Source organism: Mytilus edulis, chromosome 6 (genome assembly GCF_963676685.1).
Source record: "Mytilus edulis chromosome 6, xbMytEdul2.2, whole genome shotgun sequence".
NCBI classification, from domain to species: Eukaryota; Metazoa; Mollusca; class Bivalvia; order Mytilida; family Mytilidae; genus Mytilus; species Mytilus edulis.
Window position 1 is genome coordinate 39,073,448 of NC_092349.1, and position 22,335 is coordinate 39,095,782.

At 32.3% G+C, this 22,335-nt stretch overlaps 2 protein-coding genes across 3 annotated transcripts in view; both read left to right on the forward strand.

Moving 5' to 3' along the window:
* The window catches only part of LOC139529087 (uncharacterized), an 87,086-nt gene that overhangs the window by 38,418 nt on the left and 26,333 nt on the right, over positions 1 to 22,335 (forward strand). The gene's annotated exons all lie outside the window — the stretch shown is intronic.
* LOC139529089 (uncharacterized) overlaps positions 1 to 22,335 on the forward strand; it is a 49,676-nt gene that overhangs the window by 8,854 nt on the left and 18,487 nt on the right. For both annotated transcript variants that reach the window (XR_011665747.1, XM_071325347.1), the window contains exon 2: positions 21,955 to 22,142. Coding sequence is in view for 1 of the 2 variants with exons in the window: in XM_071325347.1 (XP_071181448.1) it covers positions 21,955 to 22,142 (188 nt within the window). In the remaining variant the exon portion in view is untranslated. The remainder of the gene's footprint in view (positions 1 to 21,954; positions 22,143 to 22,335) is intronic.

The following is a 22,335-nucleotide window of genomic DNA, read 5'->3' on the forward strand; positions in this document are numbered from 1 at the left end:
TTTAAGAAATAATTTAATTGAGAAAACTAACGGCCCAATTCATCAGGGGCCGTGTCAACGAAGCTGTCTTAGGACTAAGACATGTCTTAGGATGGTCTTAGGACACGTCTTAGTCCTAAGTCGGGTTAACGAAAGTCTCCTAAAATAAGATATGTCCTAAATTTGGTCCTAAAGTTAGGATATACAATTAGGTGTCTTAAGATAGTCCTAAAGGTTACATCGTCCTAAAACGTAATAAAAACAACAAATATGGCATATACTCAACGGTACGTCTAAACACTGCTAAGGACTCCTTAGTGCACTAAGGACTATACAATGCCACTAAGGACTAGAAGGAGTGCTGTTGTGTGTATTATTTTTACATATTATGTTAGAGATTGATATTTCATGCATAAATTTCAAATTTTATAGAAAAATAATCATAAATAAACCGGTGCGTAGAAATACCGCAAAGGACTTCTTAGTGCACTAAGGAGAAAGTTTTTGCACTAAGGACACTAAAACAATACGCTAGGACCACAAAGAACATGGATATAAGAAGATATAAGAATATAACTCATAATTTTAAAGTTTGGTATTAATAGCTTTTGTAGTTTTGAAGTTAAATGACTTTTCAATGATCTTTAATCAGCGCGTGCCATTCGACACGTGACCAACGGCTTATTGCAAGTTCCCAATCATCATGTCCAATCAACCTTATCGAATAAACAATTATCTTTTGATCGTTACTAATTGATTAGTTAATGGTAGTTTTTGAATAAACCTAACGGTGTCTCTGGCGTGGTATAATTTCAAATGATGAAAGAAAAATTAAAAATTTAATTTTGTGTTTACTTTGCCTTTGTTTTATTTTGTTTTAAAGGAAATTGTTAAATAAACCTCTTTTGTTTTTTTTTTAAAGAAGCCAATTTTGAGATACAAATTGAGAAAAAAAAATGCTTCTGAGATTTCATTTCTTATTTACAACACAAGAGTTTACATCTAGTATTATACCTTGAAAGATATCTGAGAATAAAAAATGTGGCGTCCGTGGGGTTCTTCAAAACCCGATTACAAACGTGTAATAGAAAGACTTCAAGAGGTAAATACTATTTTATGAAATAACATACCGTTTTTTTTTTATTTTTCAAAAAGAGAATAATCATAACTGTGTACTATGAAAAATACTTTTATTACTGATGTCAATGCCTTTTTTTACAATTCATCTTTATTTGATCATTTGAAGATGAAGACCATTTTCTTTTACAATGTAATAGACATTTGAGAAACCAATATATTCACAATGTTGTTGAAGTTCATTTTCAAGTTAACTTTTGGTTCAATATATAAAATTCGTTGTATAGTACAGCAAGATTATGAATTAATTGTTATTCTCCTCTATATGCGTATTTTGTATGATTATAAAATTTAATGCTATAAATATAATACTAATGCATTTAAATACCAAAGGTAAAATATTTTGTATGATTAGAAAATTTAATGTTATAAATATAACACTAATGCATTTAAAAAATACTGTAAAAAATATATGGCAATCATACCACATCTTCTTTTTTATATTAATATTAGTTGAATAGCTATTGCACGTGTAAAATGTATATTTCAAGAATACAAAAAAACGTTAACTTCCAAAATGTATTTTAATAAAACAAAATTTACGGGAGCAATTCATTTTTAATCAGACGATTGTGACACCATTATTAACAATACTATAAGTAAAAACTTTGCACAAATGTGCACTTTGATAAGCTGGTGGCGAACAAAATCTTTTCAAGAACATACACACGCTTTATATATTTATAAACTCAATTCGCCATACCCTGCCTTGAGCGGAGTTATGCTAGATCCACGGGAAGGGTACTATCAAACCGACTCTTCAGGGTACAATTATACAAGTACTAAATGAAGGACGGGTTTGCTTGTATCTTTGCAAGTAGGCTTGGCATGACGGGGTTAACACCCGACGGTCAGGTGCTGACGGCTTTCCCATTGCACGGATCTTAACGCTCATACAGGAGTATTACAAGAATTGAGTATAAGGGACCCTTCTTGGAAAGATTTTGTTGTTTCAAGACAATTATCTTGAACTCGCCTTCAGCTTATTTATTTATTGATAAAAGTACTTGTCAATTCCATCAAAATTGCCTTAAAAAAAGTAAGAAAAAAACTGTCATGTTTTCGATACATTTTGTTTTTCATTGTAAAATATGGAGTTGACAAGAGTTGACAAGATAATTAGAATATTTCAAAATTTATATATATGAAATTCATATCGCCGATAATCATATAACTCCACAGCCCGTTCTGTCATTATAATAAGAGACACTAGAGAACTGGACAACTGTGGTGATATATGATTTTAAGATTTAGAAATAAATTAAATTGGTGTCACAAATGGTATGTCTGCTTGTATTTGAAATAATATATAAAATACATATAATGTTCATATACATAACGGTTGTTTTACTTCGCTTATATTTATATGCTTTTAAATATTTTCAGCATCAAATACAAAGTACTATAATAGAATCGTATCCGCTAAAAATTAAATAAAGTACATGTAAGAAATGAATAGGTCATATATACTTTAAGAAATAATTTAATTGAGAAAACTAACGGCCCAATTCATCAGGGGCCGTGTCAACGAAGCTGTCTTAGGACTAAGACATGTCTTAGGATGGTCTTAGGACACGTCTTAGTCCTAAGTCGGGTTAACGAAAGTCTCCTAAAATAAGATATGTCCTAAATTTGGTCCTAAAGTTAGGATATACAATTAGGTGTCTTAAGATAGTCCTAAAGGTTACATCGTCCTAAAACGTAATAAAAACAACAAATATGGCATATACTCAACGGTACGTCTAAACACTGCTAAGGACTCCTTAGTGCACTAAGGACTATACAATGCCACTAAGGACTAGAAGGAGTGCTGTTGTGTGTATTATTTTTACATATTATGTTAGAGATTGATATTTCATGCATAAATTTCAAATTTTATAGAAAAATAATCATAAATAAACAAGATATTCAACATTATTTAGGCACGTGCCCGTTTTTCTTTGATATGCCGAAAATCAATGAACCGTTTGACACGTGCCAAATGACAAAACAATTCATTAAACAATCATAATCTTTTTATTTTAGGTAATAAACAATTGTATCTAAAAAATGTATGCTTAATATTTATAACTAAATGTGTTGTTCTTATGAAAAATGATTACAGAACAAATAATTTTGTTTTTGTTTTACTTCTTTCCCGACAAAGTTATTTGTCACAGGTGCACGACTTTGATGTGCGCCTACTAAATGACTAATAAGTTAGAGTGTGGTCAGCTTGTTATGTAAGAGATATGAAGACAAAATAAATATATATATTGATAAGTGTTTTCTTTTTATTTTAATTTCGACAAAGATGCGTGTATATATACAAATGGTTTCACTAAAACAATACGATGGAATTGAGAGAGAGAAAATTATGTGTCGTTCTTGGGGTTTATCCAAACCACTAGTTTTCAACCAGCTTGATATTTGTTTACAAAGGCTTCATACGGTACTTATTTGTTTGTATATTTCGACATTTTATTATTCTTCTAAAAGTAAAAGAAGTTAAAAAAAATCATTTCCCGATTTTAAGTCAGATTAAGTTTCATTTTCAAATATATAAAAGAGACAAATGTTTTAAAAATGTTCCACAGTTTTAAGTACAGTATTCACGAATTTTTTTTCAGTATGTGTAAATTTAGAGCTAAAGATATAATTCTGACAGAGAAAGAGTGCACTAAGGACTCCTTAGCAGTGTTTAGACACACCCTATACTCAATACTTAAAATACTAATACAATATTAAACTATCATTAGATAAAATTAATAAAAAAAAATATTGTTTAATGTTTGTTAAAGATTGAATTGTATTATATTAAATTATTTCGTGCTGCCTTTTTTGAAGCCTAAACAATACTATCATCATAAGCAACATATTTTAAATAATTAGAATATGGGGAAAAGTTTACTTCTTTTTTACCTTATCCTCATTCGATACATGTAATAAAATCGAGTGGACCTAAGGACAAAACTAGTTTATGTACTAAAATTGCAGCACGAATATCACAAAGTTTTGTGACCATTCACTTTTGTTTTCATACTAAATTCATTTATATCTTTTATCATATTTAATAACGTATTTATTAGTATTCCGTAAAAACTTTAACTTTTATTTTGCGTAAAAATATATCTACATTAAAAATGTAATTATAAAACGTATTTTGATAATCACAAAAAGCTTTTATTCATCTTATCTTAACAAAACAATACTTGGTACTATGTGTTGAAAGAAACTATTCTTTCATATATTAGGTCACCGTACATCCGTATATATAAATTTACTAGATATCAACAAAAAATCAACTTTAAAAACAAGCAAAAAAAAATTAAAATCAAAAATCAAATAATAAAAGTAGAAAATACGCTATTACATAGAAGTGAAAAATAAAACAGACAGAAATACAAAATAAACACGACAGTAACAACAAACACAGAACACCAAATACCGTATACATGTTTAATCGGTTTATAAGTTGATTATAAACGGGTCAAGGTTGAGTGAACATGAATTTCTATCGATTACACAGGTGACAATCAACTGATTGAGGCGCGTGTCGATAAAACATTAAATAACTTTCTAATTACAAAAGTTATGATTATGAAATTTGAAATTATGAAGTTTTTCAAAGTATATTTCTATATGCCATGTCCTTTGTGGCCGTTGTATCATTCCATCAGGTCCTTAGTGCACATTTTTGTTCTTAGTGCACTAAGGAGGTCCTTTGCGGTATTTCTACGGTGCGTAGAAATACCGCAAAGGACTTCTTAGTGCACTAAGGAGAAAGTTTTTGCACTAAGGACACTAAAACAATACGCTAGGACCACAAAGAACATGGATATAAGAAGATATAAGTATATAACTCATAATTTTAAAGTTTGGTATTAATAGCTTTTGTAGTTTTGAAGTTAAATGACTTTTCAATGATCTTTAATCAGCGCGTGCCATTCGACACGTGACCAACGGCTTATTGCAAGTTCCCAATCATCATGTCCAATCAACCTTATCGAATAAACAATTATCTTTTGATCGTTACTAATTGATTAGTTAATGGTAGTTTTTGAATAAACCTAACGGTGTCTCTGGCGTGGTATAATTTCAAATGATGAAAGAAAAATTAAAAATTTAATTTTGTGTTTACTTTGCCTTTGTTTTATTTTGTTTTAAAGGAAATTGTTAAATAAACCTCTTTTGTTTTTTTTTTAAAGAAGCCAATTTTGAGATACAAATTGAGAAAAAAAAATGCTTCTGAGATTTCATTTCTTATTTACAACACAAGAGTTTACATCTAGTATTATACCTTGAAAGATATCTGAGAATAAAAAATGTGGCGTCCGTGGGGTTCTTCAAAACCCGATTACAAACGTGTAATAGAAAGACTTCAAGAGGTAAATACTATTTTATGAAATAACATACCGTTTTTTTTTTATTTTTCAAAAAGAGAATAATCATAACTGTGTACTATGAAAAATACTTTTATTACTGATGTCAATGCCTTTTTTTACAATTCATCTTTATTTGATCATTTGAAGATGAAGACCATTTTCAAAGTATATTTCTATATGCCATGTCCTTTGTGGCCGTTGTATCATTCCATCAGGTCCTTAGTGCACATTTTTGTTCTTAGTGCACTAAGGAGGTCCTTTGCGGTATTTCTACGGACCCTACGCTAACACGCAGTTGCGTGCACATCGATTCGGCATGCAAAAAAAAAAATGGCAAAATAAAAATTTATAGATTGAATTTTAAAGGCAACATCTATGTTGTAACTTTTTTAATTGATGAAGTATCATTAAATAACGGCATTTGGTTTCAAAATAAAAGTGACAAAATCGGACAGTAACTTGTATCTTTTAAAAGAATTTGTAATACTCAATCTAAGACATGTAGTTTTTGGAGCACATTTTACAGTGTACGGTTTATCAGTTTGGAATGAGATGTACCAATCGGCATTAGAATTATCAGAACCCTTCGATACCGTTGAAAATATGCCGAGGCGATGTGGTCGACAGACTACCAGAGCCAATCACACTGCAAACACGCCAAAACAGTATTGGAAAGTCTCATTATTTTTTGCGTATGTTGAAAACAAATGTACGATCAACAATGAACGACGACAGTTACTAGCATTACTGCATATTCATCGGCATTTCAGTGTGAATATTGACAAATTAAAGTAATAGAGAAGTTTGTTTCTGCCAAGACCCGAAGAGCAGATTTTAGACAATTTTGAGTAAATTCTGTATCACAAATATGTGTTGTTTATGTATTACTCTATTCAGAAGATTTATTAATAGTTTTGTTTTACATTCATTAATTTTTTATAAGTCCTATCTACATATACTGATATAGCTCCTCTTTTAACCGTCCTATGACCGAAAACCGGAAAAGAACACATTTTTCTGCATAAAAGGGTCCCAAAATTTTTTCGCCTCGCTCAGCTCGGCGGTAGTTGCTTGCACATTGTTTCTTTCTAGCTACGCCCCTATTTTGCATATGCCATTTTTGTGACTTCTTTGAAGCACACTTGTTCGTAGAGGTTGAATGGATACCTAGGGCAAAGAATGAAATTGCAGACTATATAAGTCTTATCATAAATACTGATGACTGCCGTTATGCAGTACATATTTTTGAATATTTGGAATCCCTGTTTGGGTCCTCATGAAATTAATTGGTTTGTTAGTGATCATAACCATCGATTACCTGTATTTTACTCCAGGTATTGGAATGTATATTCAATGTGTATTGATGCGTTCACTATCTATTGGCAAGGTAAAATAATTACACATAATTAACAATTTTTCGAAATAAATTTACATACAGCAGTGAGAATAGACTTATCTTCTGTGTTCATAAGCCATATCAGTTTATCTCTTGCGTTAAGAGTTAAAAAGTTGGGGCAACTTTTAGTTATCTCTTGAAATAGATGATTGCGGTCATCATTAAATTTAACACATTGGAATAAAAAATGATATTCATCCTCCACATCTCCGGAGTTACAACGAGTACAAGTTCTGTCATTTAGGAGAGTACCCTGATACCTTCCAGACTCAATTCTTAAGTGGTGTGATGAAATTCTGAGCTTTGTTAAGCTTCGTCTCTGTTCAAAATTCCCAATAATGGAAAGATATTTTTCTCTTCCAAAAACTGATTTAAATGTAACATAAGTTCTAAGTTTACCATCTGAATGCTTTACCAAATCAGTGTTCCACAAGTCTATAAAATATGATTTTAATATTTTTTTCATATTAGCTTTGAAGCTATTAATTTTTGGTAATGGTGAAGATAGATGATTGATGTCTGGGATCATTTCAAGAATTGACTTCATAGAGCCATACCAAGATGTTTTTTTTGAGTGAGAAAGATTCTGTGATGTTACATAAGCATCTTTAAGAAGAGAAAATTGGGAATCAAGATTTTCCAAGCGATACCAGTAATTTAACATGGATTTAATCACATCATAATATAGTGGGAATCGTCCTAGCTCGGATAAAATTCCAAAATTCATGGATTTTTTATGAACACCTAAAACCAGTTTACAAAATTTTATATGTAGTCGCTCACATTTTAAACTGGAATAGATTTTTTCAAATGGTAAAGTTCCATTTCTGAATCTTGCTGAGAATGGATTAAAAGTTCCCCATATTTCAGACCCATATAGGAGTATTGGTTTTATGGTATGATCAAATACATGTAAGCTGGTACTTATGCTTGGATTAAGTGATAATAAATTCTTGTACAATTTATAATAAGCCTTCAAGGACTTTTTATACAGTTCAAAAATTATGCCACGTCCCTGGGTGGTATAAATGGGTGGTATGTTCCCCCAGTTTGCCTATTATTGAAAGTCCTTATGTATACATGTACAAGGCATATAGTACTATTATTTTACCTTTGTGGAGATCGGCGTTTTACTAGCCGTTTTTATGTCCCAAAGGAGATATATTTATTGATCAGGTGTTGGGTTTACATTACCTACCTACTAACAAAGCTAATTTTTTACCTGGTAGAGGGAACAAATCGGACTTTGGTATATTGATTTACCATTTAGGGTGTTGGCTATTAGAATGGAGTTTTAGGGTGACATTACATTAACTAGTATTAACTTGGTGATAGTTGTCATGTTGAAATTAACTAGTATTAACTTGGTGATAGTTTTCATGTATTGGGGTCATTTTTATTGCATGTGCTATATTGTATTTTTTCATTTGGTATATTATGTATTGTATTGATGAACTATGTCAAAACGTGGAAGGAACCACATATCGATTTAAAATTATGTTATTAAATACATGTATGTTTTTTCCAGGTGTTCAGAAACGATATTGCTTTGTCTAGTCCTGTATGTGATGCATACTATAGTGTAAAGGGGCGCACTCGATTATTGGTGAAGATTCTCCAACAGATTCTCAATTAGAGAAATATGTGTTTGAGGATGTTAAAAAGAAATTAGGCTCACAAATATGGAAGGAAGAGCCGATGAGTTATTACAGGATGCGTATAATAAGTTATTTTGTGCACATAATCGTTTTACACAACGTACCATTTGTGCGTGTATATTGGGATATCTAGGCTTTATGCGTGTATCAGAATTGTTGAAGTTGCGTTATTATTAAATTAATTGCAAGTCAACACACATTTCAATTTTTATCGAAAAAACGGATATTTATAGAGATGGAAACTGGTTTATTATTGTGAAGAACGTCACAACTTTGCGTCCAGTTCTAATTTGGAATTATATATGCATGCAGTGGCATTTAATCTGATTAAAATTTGTATTCATTCAGGAATTTGTCACAAGTGAAAGAAATGTTTTGTTTTTCGTTCAACAAATAAGCCTTTAAGCTATACAAGGATGAGGGAACTTTCTTTGATGCAATTTCTCCATTTGTTCCCGATGTAAAAGCATAGTGATTATATAGTATCTTGTGGTGCTATTACCGCTGCAAGGTTTGGTTTTTCAGATAGACTTTTTAAACGTCATGGACGTTGGAAAGTCGGACACTTCAAAGGATGGCTAGTGAAAGACGATTTATCAGAATGTAGGATTGTTTCTCAGAATTTGGGAAATGAATATCTTTTTTGTTTTATTTACATTTTGGACTATATAATTTTCCATACATAGTAATAAATAGCTTCCCGTTCTTTGGGTTCAGCATCGGCGTTGTCGTGCGACTATCCACTTTACAAAGTCTTTGGTATTTATTATAGCCTTTTATGGCGTGTATATTCAGAGTGTATATATACTTGGATATTTGGTACAAGTATTGGTTATACTTGGATATTTGGTACAAGTATTGGTTATACTTGGATATTTGGTACAAGTATTGATTATACTTGGTTATTTGGTGCAAGTATTGGTTCTATGTCTACATTGATGGGTGGTTATACCAGGAGAATTATAATTTCATTCGTTTAAACGGGCAGTGCATTAGAATGAAATTAATTTCTCCTGGGTGTTTCATCATATGTAGCATAGAGGGCGTAATGTTTTCCCGCTTCAAAATTATTTTCGCGGTATTTTATTGCCTATGTAATCATTCAGCACGACATCGTCAATCTGAGCAGTCGAATTTTCTTGGTAAATTTTAATTCTGGTTAAAGTTTATTAAGCTTTTTATTTGGAGAATTTTTGTTTGATACTGATGTTTGAATTATATATTATATGTGTAGATGTATATGTATGAATTGTGTTTATTTCTTATTAAATATAGAGCATCGGCGTTGTCGTGCGACTATCCACTTTACAAAGTCTTTGGTATTTATTATAGCCTTTTATGGCGTGTATATTCAGAGTGTATATATACTTGGATATTTGGTACAAGTATTGGTTATACTTGGATATTTGGTACAAGTATTGGTTATACTTGGATATTTGGTACAAGTATTGGTTATACTTGGATATTTGGTACAAGTATTGATTATACTTGGTTATTTGGTGCAAGTATTGGTTCTATGTCTACATTGATGGGTGGTTATACCAGGAGAATATGAATTCTTGCATTGAATAGTGCACTAGTATCCGTCCAATATCTAAATGGGCTAAAATGAAATAATGATCTAAAACCTCTCCTGCTTGTTTGGGGATTTGTTTATGAAATATTTAACCTGTTAACAATAAAAAAATAAATTTTGAAAGTATATTTTATATTATTTCCCGTGACTGAGGGAGATATGAAGATTTGTTCACCAAAGAAAAATCATATTTCACGAGGGCATCGCCCGAGGGGAATATGATTTTTTGAGACTGAACAGATATTCATATTTCCCTAATCCAAGGGAAATGAATGTTTTATTCGACTGCTTATACTTATGAACATAAGATATTAATTTACATAATTGTTTTCTTATCCGTTTGTTTTTTTATAACTAAACACAACATAAACAATGATAATCAGTACCGATTGAAAGTTAATAATTTATTCTTTTCTGTTTGTATTTAGATCTGAAATAATTTGTAAAAACGAAATTACTGTACTATCTTTTAAAAAACCGATCGAAACGTTTTAAAACAATTACCGCGGGTAACGTCGCACAAGGCAATCATGAAGTTCAGAGGGGAATATGATCCTCAGATGGGAATTTGAAGTTTTGTTTGACGTCACTTGGGAAAGTTTCAACTAATCAAATGTTAATTTCGCTATCAAATTCAACATGCAGTGGCATAATATAAGTTATCTACGAGTACTGTTTACGTTCATATCCGTAGATATGGATATTTTAACGCACTGAAGAATCCAAGTACACCCTGAGGCGAAGCCGAAAGGTGTACAGGGTACTGAAGTGTGATAAAATACCCTTAATTAAGGATATGAACCTAGATAACAATTTATTCCCGGTCTTAATCCAAATATGCCGATTTTTAAAAAATTCTAGCACAATGTGTAACGTGGAAGCAACGTTTTTTCTTTTTTTCATTAATTGAAAAAAAGTTTTAATGAAATATCAAAATTTGACATATTTTGTACGGGGTGTAAGGTACTTACTACTTTTAATATAACCCTACAGGTGGTCAATTGTAAGAGGTTTTTAATCGAGAGACAGAAAAACTGTAATTAATTAAATAGTCAATATTTCGAGTGTTACGTCATAGACGGCGTGACGTCAACGTTGGTCATTTGCATAGCTAGGTCAGTAGTCCCGTTCATTGACAACGTTGCAGCCAAATGCCAAAGTCGCAATGTGAAATTACGCTCAAAAATAAGAGAAAACAAACGACGCAACGTTAAAATGTAACACACACAGAAACGAACAATAATATAACAATGGCCATATTCCTGACTTGGTACAGGACATTTTTAAAGGAAAAAATGGTGGGTTAAACCTGGTTTTGTGGCATGCCAAACCTCGCACTTTAATGGCTATGTTAAATATAACATTGAAATGGCAACATAATATTACTGGATTACAATACAAATAAATAAGAGAACCAATTAGACAAAGAAACACATGATTAATGGATAACAAAAAACATCAGGTTTAAATTCATTACGCCAAAAACGCGCCTCGTCCACAAGACTTACCAGTGACGCCCAGATATAAAAGATCGAAAGTGAAAAAAAGTACAAAGTTGTACAGCACTGAAGATCAAAAGTTGAAAAAGGTTGTGTCAAATACGGCTATGTTTTTATGCTTGGGATAAGAACATCCTTATTATTTAGAAAAGGCCATCTTATTTTTACTTTTAGACTTTTAATATACCTAAAACCAAATAATAGTTAATAGCATCTAAAAGTTCGATTTTTGAAGGCGATTTACTGTTATTTAGATGTTATTTCAGTTCAGTGCGGTGTCTGTGAGCAAAATGTTGCTTTTTACTTAAATATTTGTGCCATGACAGCATTTTTATGTAATACAAAGTTCTATATTTTATCACTGTTAATTGTTACATGTATTGGGGTAGGTTATTCAATAATGGGGATAAAACCTATGTTTGTGTATCTTCTTCAAAGTTCCAACTTGTTAGAGTGATTCCTTCTAATGCACAGATCCCAAGTTAATCTTGATGCAAGACGTTTCTGCCACATCGCAAGCTTTGGCATTGTCGTTATAGCCATGGTTTTACCTTTGTTTATCACAAGAAGGAGACATTCATTTGTTTCGTCAAGTAGAAGAGAAAAATGAATTTCATTGTTGAGAGTTTGTGTCATTATGTATTAACGTTCATAAAAAGTAAAATTTTTAAAATATTTTTTTTCTATCATGTTTAGTATAATAAACTATTTTATTGATAAGCATTATATGTTAAGAAACAAAATTACATATTCAGGTATTCAGATAGTGTAATAAGGTTGAAGGATTTAAGACATAATAACATGAACATGAAACGAGAAATCTAAGGATGATATTTTACCAATGTTTGTATTTTTGCCAACCACTAGTCATGATAGTAGAGAGAAACTGTAAACAACAAAAATTATCAGCAAAAAGGAGAATTTAGTCATGAATTATATTATTCTAGTCTATAATGTTGTGGAGAATGGCCATTGTTGAAGATGTATATAGATTCAGGCGAGAGAACATTGGAAGCTTTATTTTCAAAGAGACAGTTGTAATTGTCTCTTAATGCAATTTATCTCAGCAGTAAATAACCCACATCCTTTAGGCTTCACAGAAAGATTTTTCACTTTTTGACTTTTGCGCTTGCAATGTAGGGGATTTTGTTTTGTCCAATCAGTCCATACTTGGGTACTTGGTAACTAATTCAGCATAATGTTTTGATAATGCCATCCTTACAAAAATCTTTGTTTGATGTTGCTTTCCCTTGCCTTGTAAGGTTGAGTATGTAAGTAGGGATTTTATTAGTCCCTATCGACGGAGTCGAAGGGGAATACAGGTTTGCACTCCGTCTCTGCTCTGAGTGTCTGTCAATACATCAGTCAGGGAAATTTGTGAGTTATGTTCCTTGAACTTAAACATTTCAAACAAGTATTCAGTTTTTCACATTTTTTTTTCATCATGCTTCACTTGAAGATAGTAATTTGATATTTGATATATAGCTTTACACTGACAAAGAACAGCTTAAGTTAGAATTTTGTTGGATTAAAATGGTTATTTTGCATTTATGGTCCTCGGACTTACCAAATTCAAGCAAGTTGTCAACACTTTTTTTCGTCATGCTGGAAGATATTGATTTGATAATTGTTGTATAGTTAAAACCACCAAGTCAAGAGCCTGTAAATCAGTGGTTGTCGTTTGTTGCTGTGTTACATAATATTTGCTTTTCGTTATTTTTTTTTGTGTACTTAAATTAGCCCTTTGGTTTTCTCGTTTGAATTGTTTTAAATAAAAAAAAAGTTATTTTGGGGTCTTTTATAGATGACTTTGTGGTATGGAGTTTGCTCATTGTTGAAAGCCGTACGGTGACCTATTGTTGTTTACTTCTGTGTCATTTGGTCCCTTGTGAAGAGTTGTCTCATTGGCAATCACACCACAACTTTTTTTATAGAGACTAGTATTTTGTTTTAGTAAAATGAATTTTTAACCGGTAGGGGAACTGTGTTTTGCTATCCTCTCAAAATGCGTGGTTTTGTTGTTGTTGTTTTTTTGGGTGGGAGAGGGGCAACATCATAAGTACATGTTTTAGACAAGAAAACGACGTAAGCATGGTAAGAGTCGAAAAGATAAAGATTGAAACGATTTGTGTTATAAAATATTTCTGGTAGGCTGCTTCTTCATGCTTTTAAGTGGGTAGGTAGGCAACATAAAACAATTATATTTTATTGTTGGCCTAAATGGTACCATTTTGTTGTAACAATTGAGTCCTCCTGGTCTTGCAGTTTTAATAATCCAAGATCCTAGATTTTTCATAGGTAGATTTTATATTGAATTATTAATACACCTATTCATCTGTTCCGCCATGTTCATGTTAAGTGTACATTCTACATTGTGTAAGAAATATTCTGTGCAACCAGTCATTTGGAGTCAATGGTCCATTTTGATAAATTAGTCTTACCATTGTACATGTTGTATAAGAAACATTATATAGTATAAGTTTTTATGAACATTTAAGTGTACAAGGAAACTAAGTTTATTTTTATATCAAGTAAATTTGAACAACACGAACAAGGAAGTGTCCTGAAAGAAGGATATATATAAGATTACAGCTTGATAAATACGATTTTCAAAGATCATAGTTTTTCACATGTTTAAAGGAAATGACCCTTGAAATAGTTAAAGTAAAATGCACTTGAAACACAAAGATATATTAAGTTAATGTGGAAGGAAGTTTTTGTAGTAAACATCCTAATTCGTTTTATTTGTAACATGTTTTTACTAAATGACATTTAGTATATTTTTTATGAAATCAAGTTTCTTTTCAATAAATAAATGAAAAGGATAGATAAAGATAAACACATTTATGGATTTATGAAATAAATAAACAGATTAGAATTTTTGACATGTTTTAATACTGCAAACCATGATTACTGTCATAAAGGGTCTCTGGGGAGAGGGGTGTAAGAAATTCATCTACATTGATCAGTAAACTGTCAACTTTGAGGTTGTGAGTTGAAAAGAAATGCTTGTTCATCACCCATCTTAGTTGATAAGGCTTGTCTTTCATAGAAATATTACAATGATGGGACTGACCAACATTTCAAACAGTATTTTTTTTACTTGAATCACTGTTAATTCCCCTGGAAGTGTCTCAGTAATGTCAAAATTGATCTTGACACACATGTGGACAGCAATGACCAGGTATCCCCATTAGAAACTGTCGATCCATATTCCTTAGAGCACTTAATGAAACATATGTAACGTACCGGTAGGTATGTAAAATCTTCTTGCGATTCCCACCGTGGAATAATGCTCCGTCAACATCACATCCAGATTCTACCATCCCGCCATTACAAACTTTCATTCATTGCTCCGCAGGATTAGGATCCCTCTGCAGATTCCAGATCGGGATACCCGGCATGATAGCAATGAAAAATACTGTAACCAAATCACCTGAAAAAATGGATGCATTTAATTTTCCTTTATTTATTGTATTGAGCAAATCTTTAAATCTCATTCGTGACTATTTCAAATATGTGTATACTTTATGGTCCAAATGAATTAAGGTGAGATGAAACAAATTTCTTAAAATTTTTATATGTTTATAGAATTTCTTTAACCAACGCATGCACATATACTAAACTAAGTTCTTTTTGCACATTTCTTATATTCAATACAATGTATAACACAATTGAGAATGGAAATGGGGAATATGCCAAAGAGACAACAACCCGACCAAAGAGCAGACAACAGCCGAAAGCCATCAATCGGTTTTCAACGCAGCGAGAAAATCCCGCATCCGGAGGTGGTCATCAGCTGGCCCCTACATAAAATTGTGTACTAGTTCAGTGAAAATGGACATCACAGTAAACTCCAAAACATATAAATGAACTAAAATTAAAAAGCATACAAGACTAACAAAGGCCAGAGGCTCCTGACTTGGGACAGGCGAAAAAATTTAGGTTAAACATGTTTTGTGAGATCTCAACCCTTCCCCTATACCTCTAGCCAATGTAGAATTAAGAAACATAGCAATACGCACAGCAAAACTCAGTTCAAAAGACGTCCGAGTCCGATGTCAGAATAGGTAACAAAAGAAACTAAGCAAAATGACAATGATACATAAATGAACAAAGGACTACTAGCAGTTACTAACATGCCAGCTCTAGACCTCAATTATACTGATATGAAAATCAAGTACAATCTTCCCGTAAGGGTTTAGTATCATACCATCATAAAATATATGAGCAGAACATAAGCCGTATTATGTATTATTAACTAATAATATGTTATTCAGTGATTGTTGATCGCTAACTAAATTTAAACTTTCAAGTTTGTTGCCGAAGTTTACATGTGACATTGATCAGCAATAAACACAGAGCACGTGGAGTACGTGATAAATAGGTGAAATGTTAAGAGTCATACTAATTTTTTATATATCATCCACGCGTTCCCATTTGTTAATAAAACTTTTCCTTAACAGTTGATACAATGTAAATGATGTGGTGTATGAAATTTGCACGTGTGTTTACATTCTTTCATCACGGTGTTCCCCTCGCATTTGCGCTGTTCTGTGCCGAAAGGTCTCGTAGTAGTACGGTGACCGAGTAAGGAAAAATCGCTTATTTAAGGAGTTTAATCGTCATTCGGACTATACGGCTAAAAATCACAGTATTGGTAGTTCAAATGTTAAACTTATCATTTTGACTTGTCAAAAAATCGTACGGTGCACTTTTGTAAAATGGGCGTTGAAGTACGTTTGTTTATTTGAAAGAAAAATCGAATTTGAAAAGTTTTGAGGTCTACATGGTAATAGAACATTCGTAATATGATTCCTGTTATTATATACATTGTTGTTACACCTTGATTTAACGATTTCAAATAAAGTTTAGTAAAATTAATCCGTTAATAAGGGTTTTTGTAAAAGTTTAACACTACAAATATTTTGCATTTAATAGATAAAATTGAGAAAGGAAATGGTGAATATGTCAAAGCGACAACCACCCGACCATAGAGCAAACAACAGCCGAAGGCAACCAATGGGTCTTCAATGTAGCGAGAATTCCCGCACCCGTAGGTGTCCTTCAGCTGGCCCCTAAAATATGCATAATAGTACAGTGATAGTGGACGTCATACTAAACTCCGAATTATACACAAGAAACTAAAATTTAAAATCATACAAGACTAACAAAGGCCAGAGGCTCCTGACTTGGGACAGGCGCAAAATTGCGGCGGGGTTAAACATGTTTATGAGATCTCAACCCTCCCCCTATACCTCTAGCCAATGTAGAAAAGTAAAAGAATAACAATACGCACATTAAAATTCAGTTCAAGAGAGGTCCGAGTCTGATGTCAAAAGATGTAACAAAAGAAAATAAATAAAATGACAATAATACATAAATAACAACAGACTACTAGTAGTTAACTGACATGCCAGCTGCATTTCAATTCAATTTCATCACTTGTTTTTACACAAATTGTTAAAAAAGCAACATTTATATGATATTTCATACCTTTATCAATCAATAATATCAAACTAATTTATCTCAGAAGCATTATGTCAGCCATTCAACCCAGACACAAGTCATAAGGCTCATATGACGGAGCTATTCGAAGCTCATACACAGCCTCATATAGATACATATAAACAATGGGGTTGTGCTGTATTACTGACATTTATATACTGAGATATTTTCCTTAGAGCAGTAGACATTTTGCTGTTTAAAAGAACATTATAAAAGCATCAAGGGGATCAGGTGGCACTGTAGGCATAACAAATTAAAAGTCTGTGCTTATTAGATAGACCCTTTCTAGACATTTCATAGAATCCTTTGGTAATTAAATACTGGAAATGGGTGGAATTACTGCAAAAAATGCAAATTCACACGAGGAAACAAAACAAACAGCAATGAAATTAGATGAAAAACATGTTATTGTCATTGTGAACCATCTAAATGAACCATGACTTATCCCTTTGATATGGAATCCCATCCTTAATGTCTTATTAATATCTCTTCTGGAATTCATGTTACAAGAGATATTCAAGATTCTTTGCTCACCACTGTCGACGAATGCTTGAATATGTCTAGACTTTTCATCACTAGTTCTCTTTCTTTAGTCAAACAGTTTATATAGTCCTATATCAAAGTCAAAACTAATAACGTTTGAAAACATGACCACAAAAACAAACCTTAAATGTAAATCGGGGGAAATAATTAAATCAAATAGTTCAAAAACTTTTATTAAGATGGGCATTGCTTTTGGCAAACTGTAAAGATGATGTTATAATAGAACATGTATTGTCGCAACCTGTAGGTCCCCTTCCAATTTCCCTTTGTTATGATGACGGCACCACGAGAAAATCATGAAAGTCTGATTTGGTGAAGCAATTAGAATCTTAAGTCTATTGTGCATTTTCCCTACCTTCCATTGTACCATCACTCAGATATGGTATGGCATTAGTTCAATGTATTGATGTTAATAAAAGCAGAACATTCGGTGGTCTTGCAGCTGATTATTAAACAAATATGTCTCAATGCTTTTTTGTAGCGCACACAGTAGCAGATGTTTTTGACCGCTACACCATGAACAACTCTATAAAGTCTGCTTAAAGGAAACGCAGACCGCACAAAGACTACAGCTTCCATTAAAGTGTATCAGATTATTGAAGGGAGAAGTATTCCTGAATGGAAGAAGTTTCTTTCTGTTACAGAAAACAAACAGGCACTCCTTAATTACTTCGGTGGTTTTATTCTTCAAAACTTCAATCCCCTATGATTCCACCTGATTGTGAGCTTTACTTAGCCGGAATATTGTAAATCCCGAAATTGTGAAAGTTATGTATACCAACACTGTTAATGACTGTCGTCACTTGTTTAGCACTCAAGATGAGGCCGATATTCGTATGATTCTCCATGCCTCAAACTTTAACACGAAGATAAGAGAAATGGGAAAAGCAAAATTATGCGGACCTCTGTGAATAGTACAAACATATGTCACATACTAGCGAGTTGTGGGTGCAGATAGAGAACATAAGCATTGTAAAGGAAGGGCGAAGCTTGTTACTCATTCACCAACTATGTGCCTGTCTTTCATCAACAATTTGCCTTCTATAAATGCATTTACCGGATGCGACATTACTCCGACTGTGTTTGGAGTAGGTAAAAAAAACTTACTACAAGACTTTGAAGGACAGTGGTTTGCAGAGCTTTGGTAATATTGACAAAGTTGAAGCCCTTGTTTGGGCATAAACATTAATTTCAAAGCTTTATGAGCAGAAAAATCTCTTTAAATCATTCCATCATGATATATTTATTTAAACAATGCACGTCAAGCGTGCCACCAGTAAAGATGTAAGTTTAGTTAACCTCTCTGTAAAGCGGCACTGAAACAGTATATTTTATGTGTTTCGTTTCAAACATTGATAAACCCCTACCCCGTCATTTTCAGTATACTGTTGGCGAGAGTTAAATGATTCATTAAACTCCGTGTATTTCAAAGGGCATATGTCAGCAGAAATCTTGCAGGAGCTTGTGTATTCATGTAAGGGAAAATCTTCATGTAAAAAGTTATGTGTTTGTTCACAATAAAACTTTGTATGTTTGGAGCATTGCTTCTATTAAAGGTCAGAATTATGTTCCTTGACAGATGAACCAGAAGATACTCCTGGCTTAATTCTGCTGTGTGGATCTCTTGGATTGAATTTTTAATTGTAACTATTTTTGAGGTTTGAGTGGTTTTGAGTTTTTGTTAATTACATGAATGATCTTTTGCAAAATACGCTTTCATGATAATAGGCTTCAGGTAAAAATAATATTTATCATGTATCGCTGAGGTTGAATGTCAGCCGGTGAGGTAACTACTGTAACTGAAACAGAATATTTGTTGATTTAGTATAAAAGAACAAGTGTTTGAAAAACGCCAATTTTTAGAATGAATCGTTAATAATAATTTTTTTACATTTTTCAAGAGCATTCATTGCTAATTGATTTGAAAAAATGTCTTTATCTGAAATTTAACCTAAATTGTTGCAAATATGTGAAAATATTGAAAATATGGAAGAAAAAAATAATAACAGACTTTGATCTTTGACCTTAATTTATGCAAAACTGTTACCACATTTCTTTTTGACGACATCAATATTTCAAAAGTACTCATTTTTCCGAATCCAATGATATATAATATAGCCATATAGTATGTTTGACGATTAAATCTAAAAAAAGATTGTGTCTGGTCACCGTACTATAGTTACAGTTTAATAGTTTCAGGTATATAAAACATATTCAACCTTTTTTTTTAAATTGGAAGTTTCATATGACTTTACAAAATACAAAAGTTACTGTATCGTATAATGATATTAATTAAATCTCACATACAACGTTTTTTGTTACGAATTTTTGCTTAAATTCTTATTTATTCTGCATGTTCTGATAGACTTTGTTATTACAATGTTTTACAATTTTTCACTAAAGTATACGTATTTCTAATAATCCAAATCTATTTTGCTTTTTTAATTAGAAGCAAACTATTGGAATTTAAAGGAAAATAACTTTGCGGAAGTAAATATTTTGTGTTTTCCTCAACGGGATTCGAACTCATGCTATTGTGACAACTCCGCATGCACTGTGTCCAGCGCTCTACACCACTCGGCCACCTAGTCTGAACTAAAATATGCAGCTTTCGGTGGCCCAGTGTTACTTTTCCTCGTCAGTAGAATACTAAAAATCGCGAATATTTAGCTTAAGAATTATAAGGATTAAACACATTTTTTTAAGAGGTTATTGATGTGTGAATCGGGGCTCTTACTCACAAACTTTACATAAAAGTCGGACTTTTATTCAGTTTGTGAGTAAGAGCCCCGGTTTACACATCAATAACCTCTAGAAAAAATGTGTTTAATCCTATAATAATTCCTTAATATAACTTAACATGCAGACATCTTATACGTTCAGGTATTTCACATCCAACCTATTATGGTAATATTCTTTACAAAGCACAAAAATGTCAGTATTCACATCCAAAGCTTACAAAACCTTTAAACAGACGTATTAAGAAGGGATATAGTTACGATACTGTCATGACTGTTGTCAGGTCTTTAAAGATTGCATATTTTGGCTTTAATATTGATTCATTTATAGGGTCTTTGCATCGGAACTAAACACATTTATTTAAAAAAAAAACAGTTGTTGACATGACACGGGTTATGTTCTTCTCATATATTTTATGATAGTATGATACTAAACCCCTAACAGGAGGGATTGTGCCTGATATTCATATGATGAAGACATAATCTTTCAATCAGTTTAATTGAGGTCTGGAGCTGGCATGTCAGTTAACTGCTAGTGGTCTGTTGAAATTTATGTATTATTGTCATTTTGTTTATTTTCTTTTGTTACATTTTCTGACATCGGACTCTGACTTCTCTTAAACTGAACTTTAATGTGCGTATTGTTATGCGTTTACGTTTCTACATTGGCTAGAGGTATAAGGGGAGGTTTGAGATCTCATAAACATGTTTAACCCCACCGCAATTTTGCGCCTGTCCCAAGTCAGGAGCCTCTGACCTTTGTAAGTATGGTATTATTTTTAATTTTAGTTTCCTGTGTATAATTCGGAGTTTAGTATGACGTCCATTGTCACTGAACTAGTATACATATTTTTTTAAGGGCCAGCTGAAGAACGCCTCTGGGTGCGGGAGTTTCTCGCTACATTGAAGACCCATTGATGGCCTTCGGCTGTTGTCTGCTCTATGGTCGGGTTGTTGTCACTTTGACACATTCCTAATTTCCCTTTCTCAATTTTATCCTTTGAAGTTAACATATTATGCATGTCAATTTGATATGAATTTTAGCGTTACTCCCTGATCAAATATTGATATGGATCCCATTTTCTGACAGTCAGTGAGTTACATTGTAGTCTGACAGCACACCAAAAAAAATAGTTGTACAGTGCTGCCAGTGCATTTTAGTTGCAAGCCAAGTCAATATCAATTTCTTTCTATGATCTTAAAAGTCATATGAAACAACATGAACAAGCTTCTTGAAACTTTAATGCTAGTGAAATTATTGAACATGCATGCATATATACTAAACTTAGTCTCACTTAGTTTTTAAAAACAAATGTTTCAGACCCTTTTTGTAATGTTCATTTCTATAAAAACTTGAACATGTTGTAAAACATAAACAAGTTCGTTTTGATTGTAATCATGATAATCATGATAATGAATTGTCTGAATTTATTGAATTGCTTTAATGAAAGTATAACCATCAAATTTAGAGGCCAAGGACATGTACATGTATATAAATACACTCATTAACATATTTAATGCATCTGTTTATTATTATTATTGTATTTAATTAACAGGTAATCCAACTTTTCTTAACCAAGCACCAGTGAGTCCTTGTTCAGGTAAAGAAGTTACAACCAACTTTGTATATGGTGATTCTGCAGTGAAATTTATCAACTTGACAGTAATTAACTGGACAGTAAGAAAGACCAAACAAGATAAGGCAGAAATCTTTAGCTACTATAATAAAGCAGCAGGATTCAAGGTATGTTTATAATAGCAATTCTTCTTATATCAACATAAAATTATTGTGAACAAATGAATAATAACAAGTGCGTTACGGTCTATCTGCTGCTAATGATTGTCATTAAACATGTTGAAGGAGAAGTTGTTCTCCAGAACAAGTTTCAGAAGTGTAACAATGCACTGAGTTGGAGGAGTTTTGTCACTTACAATAA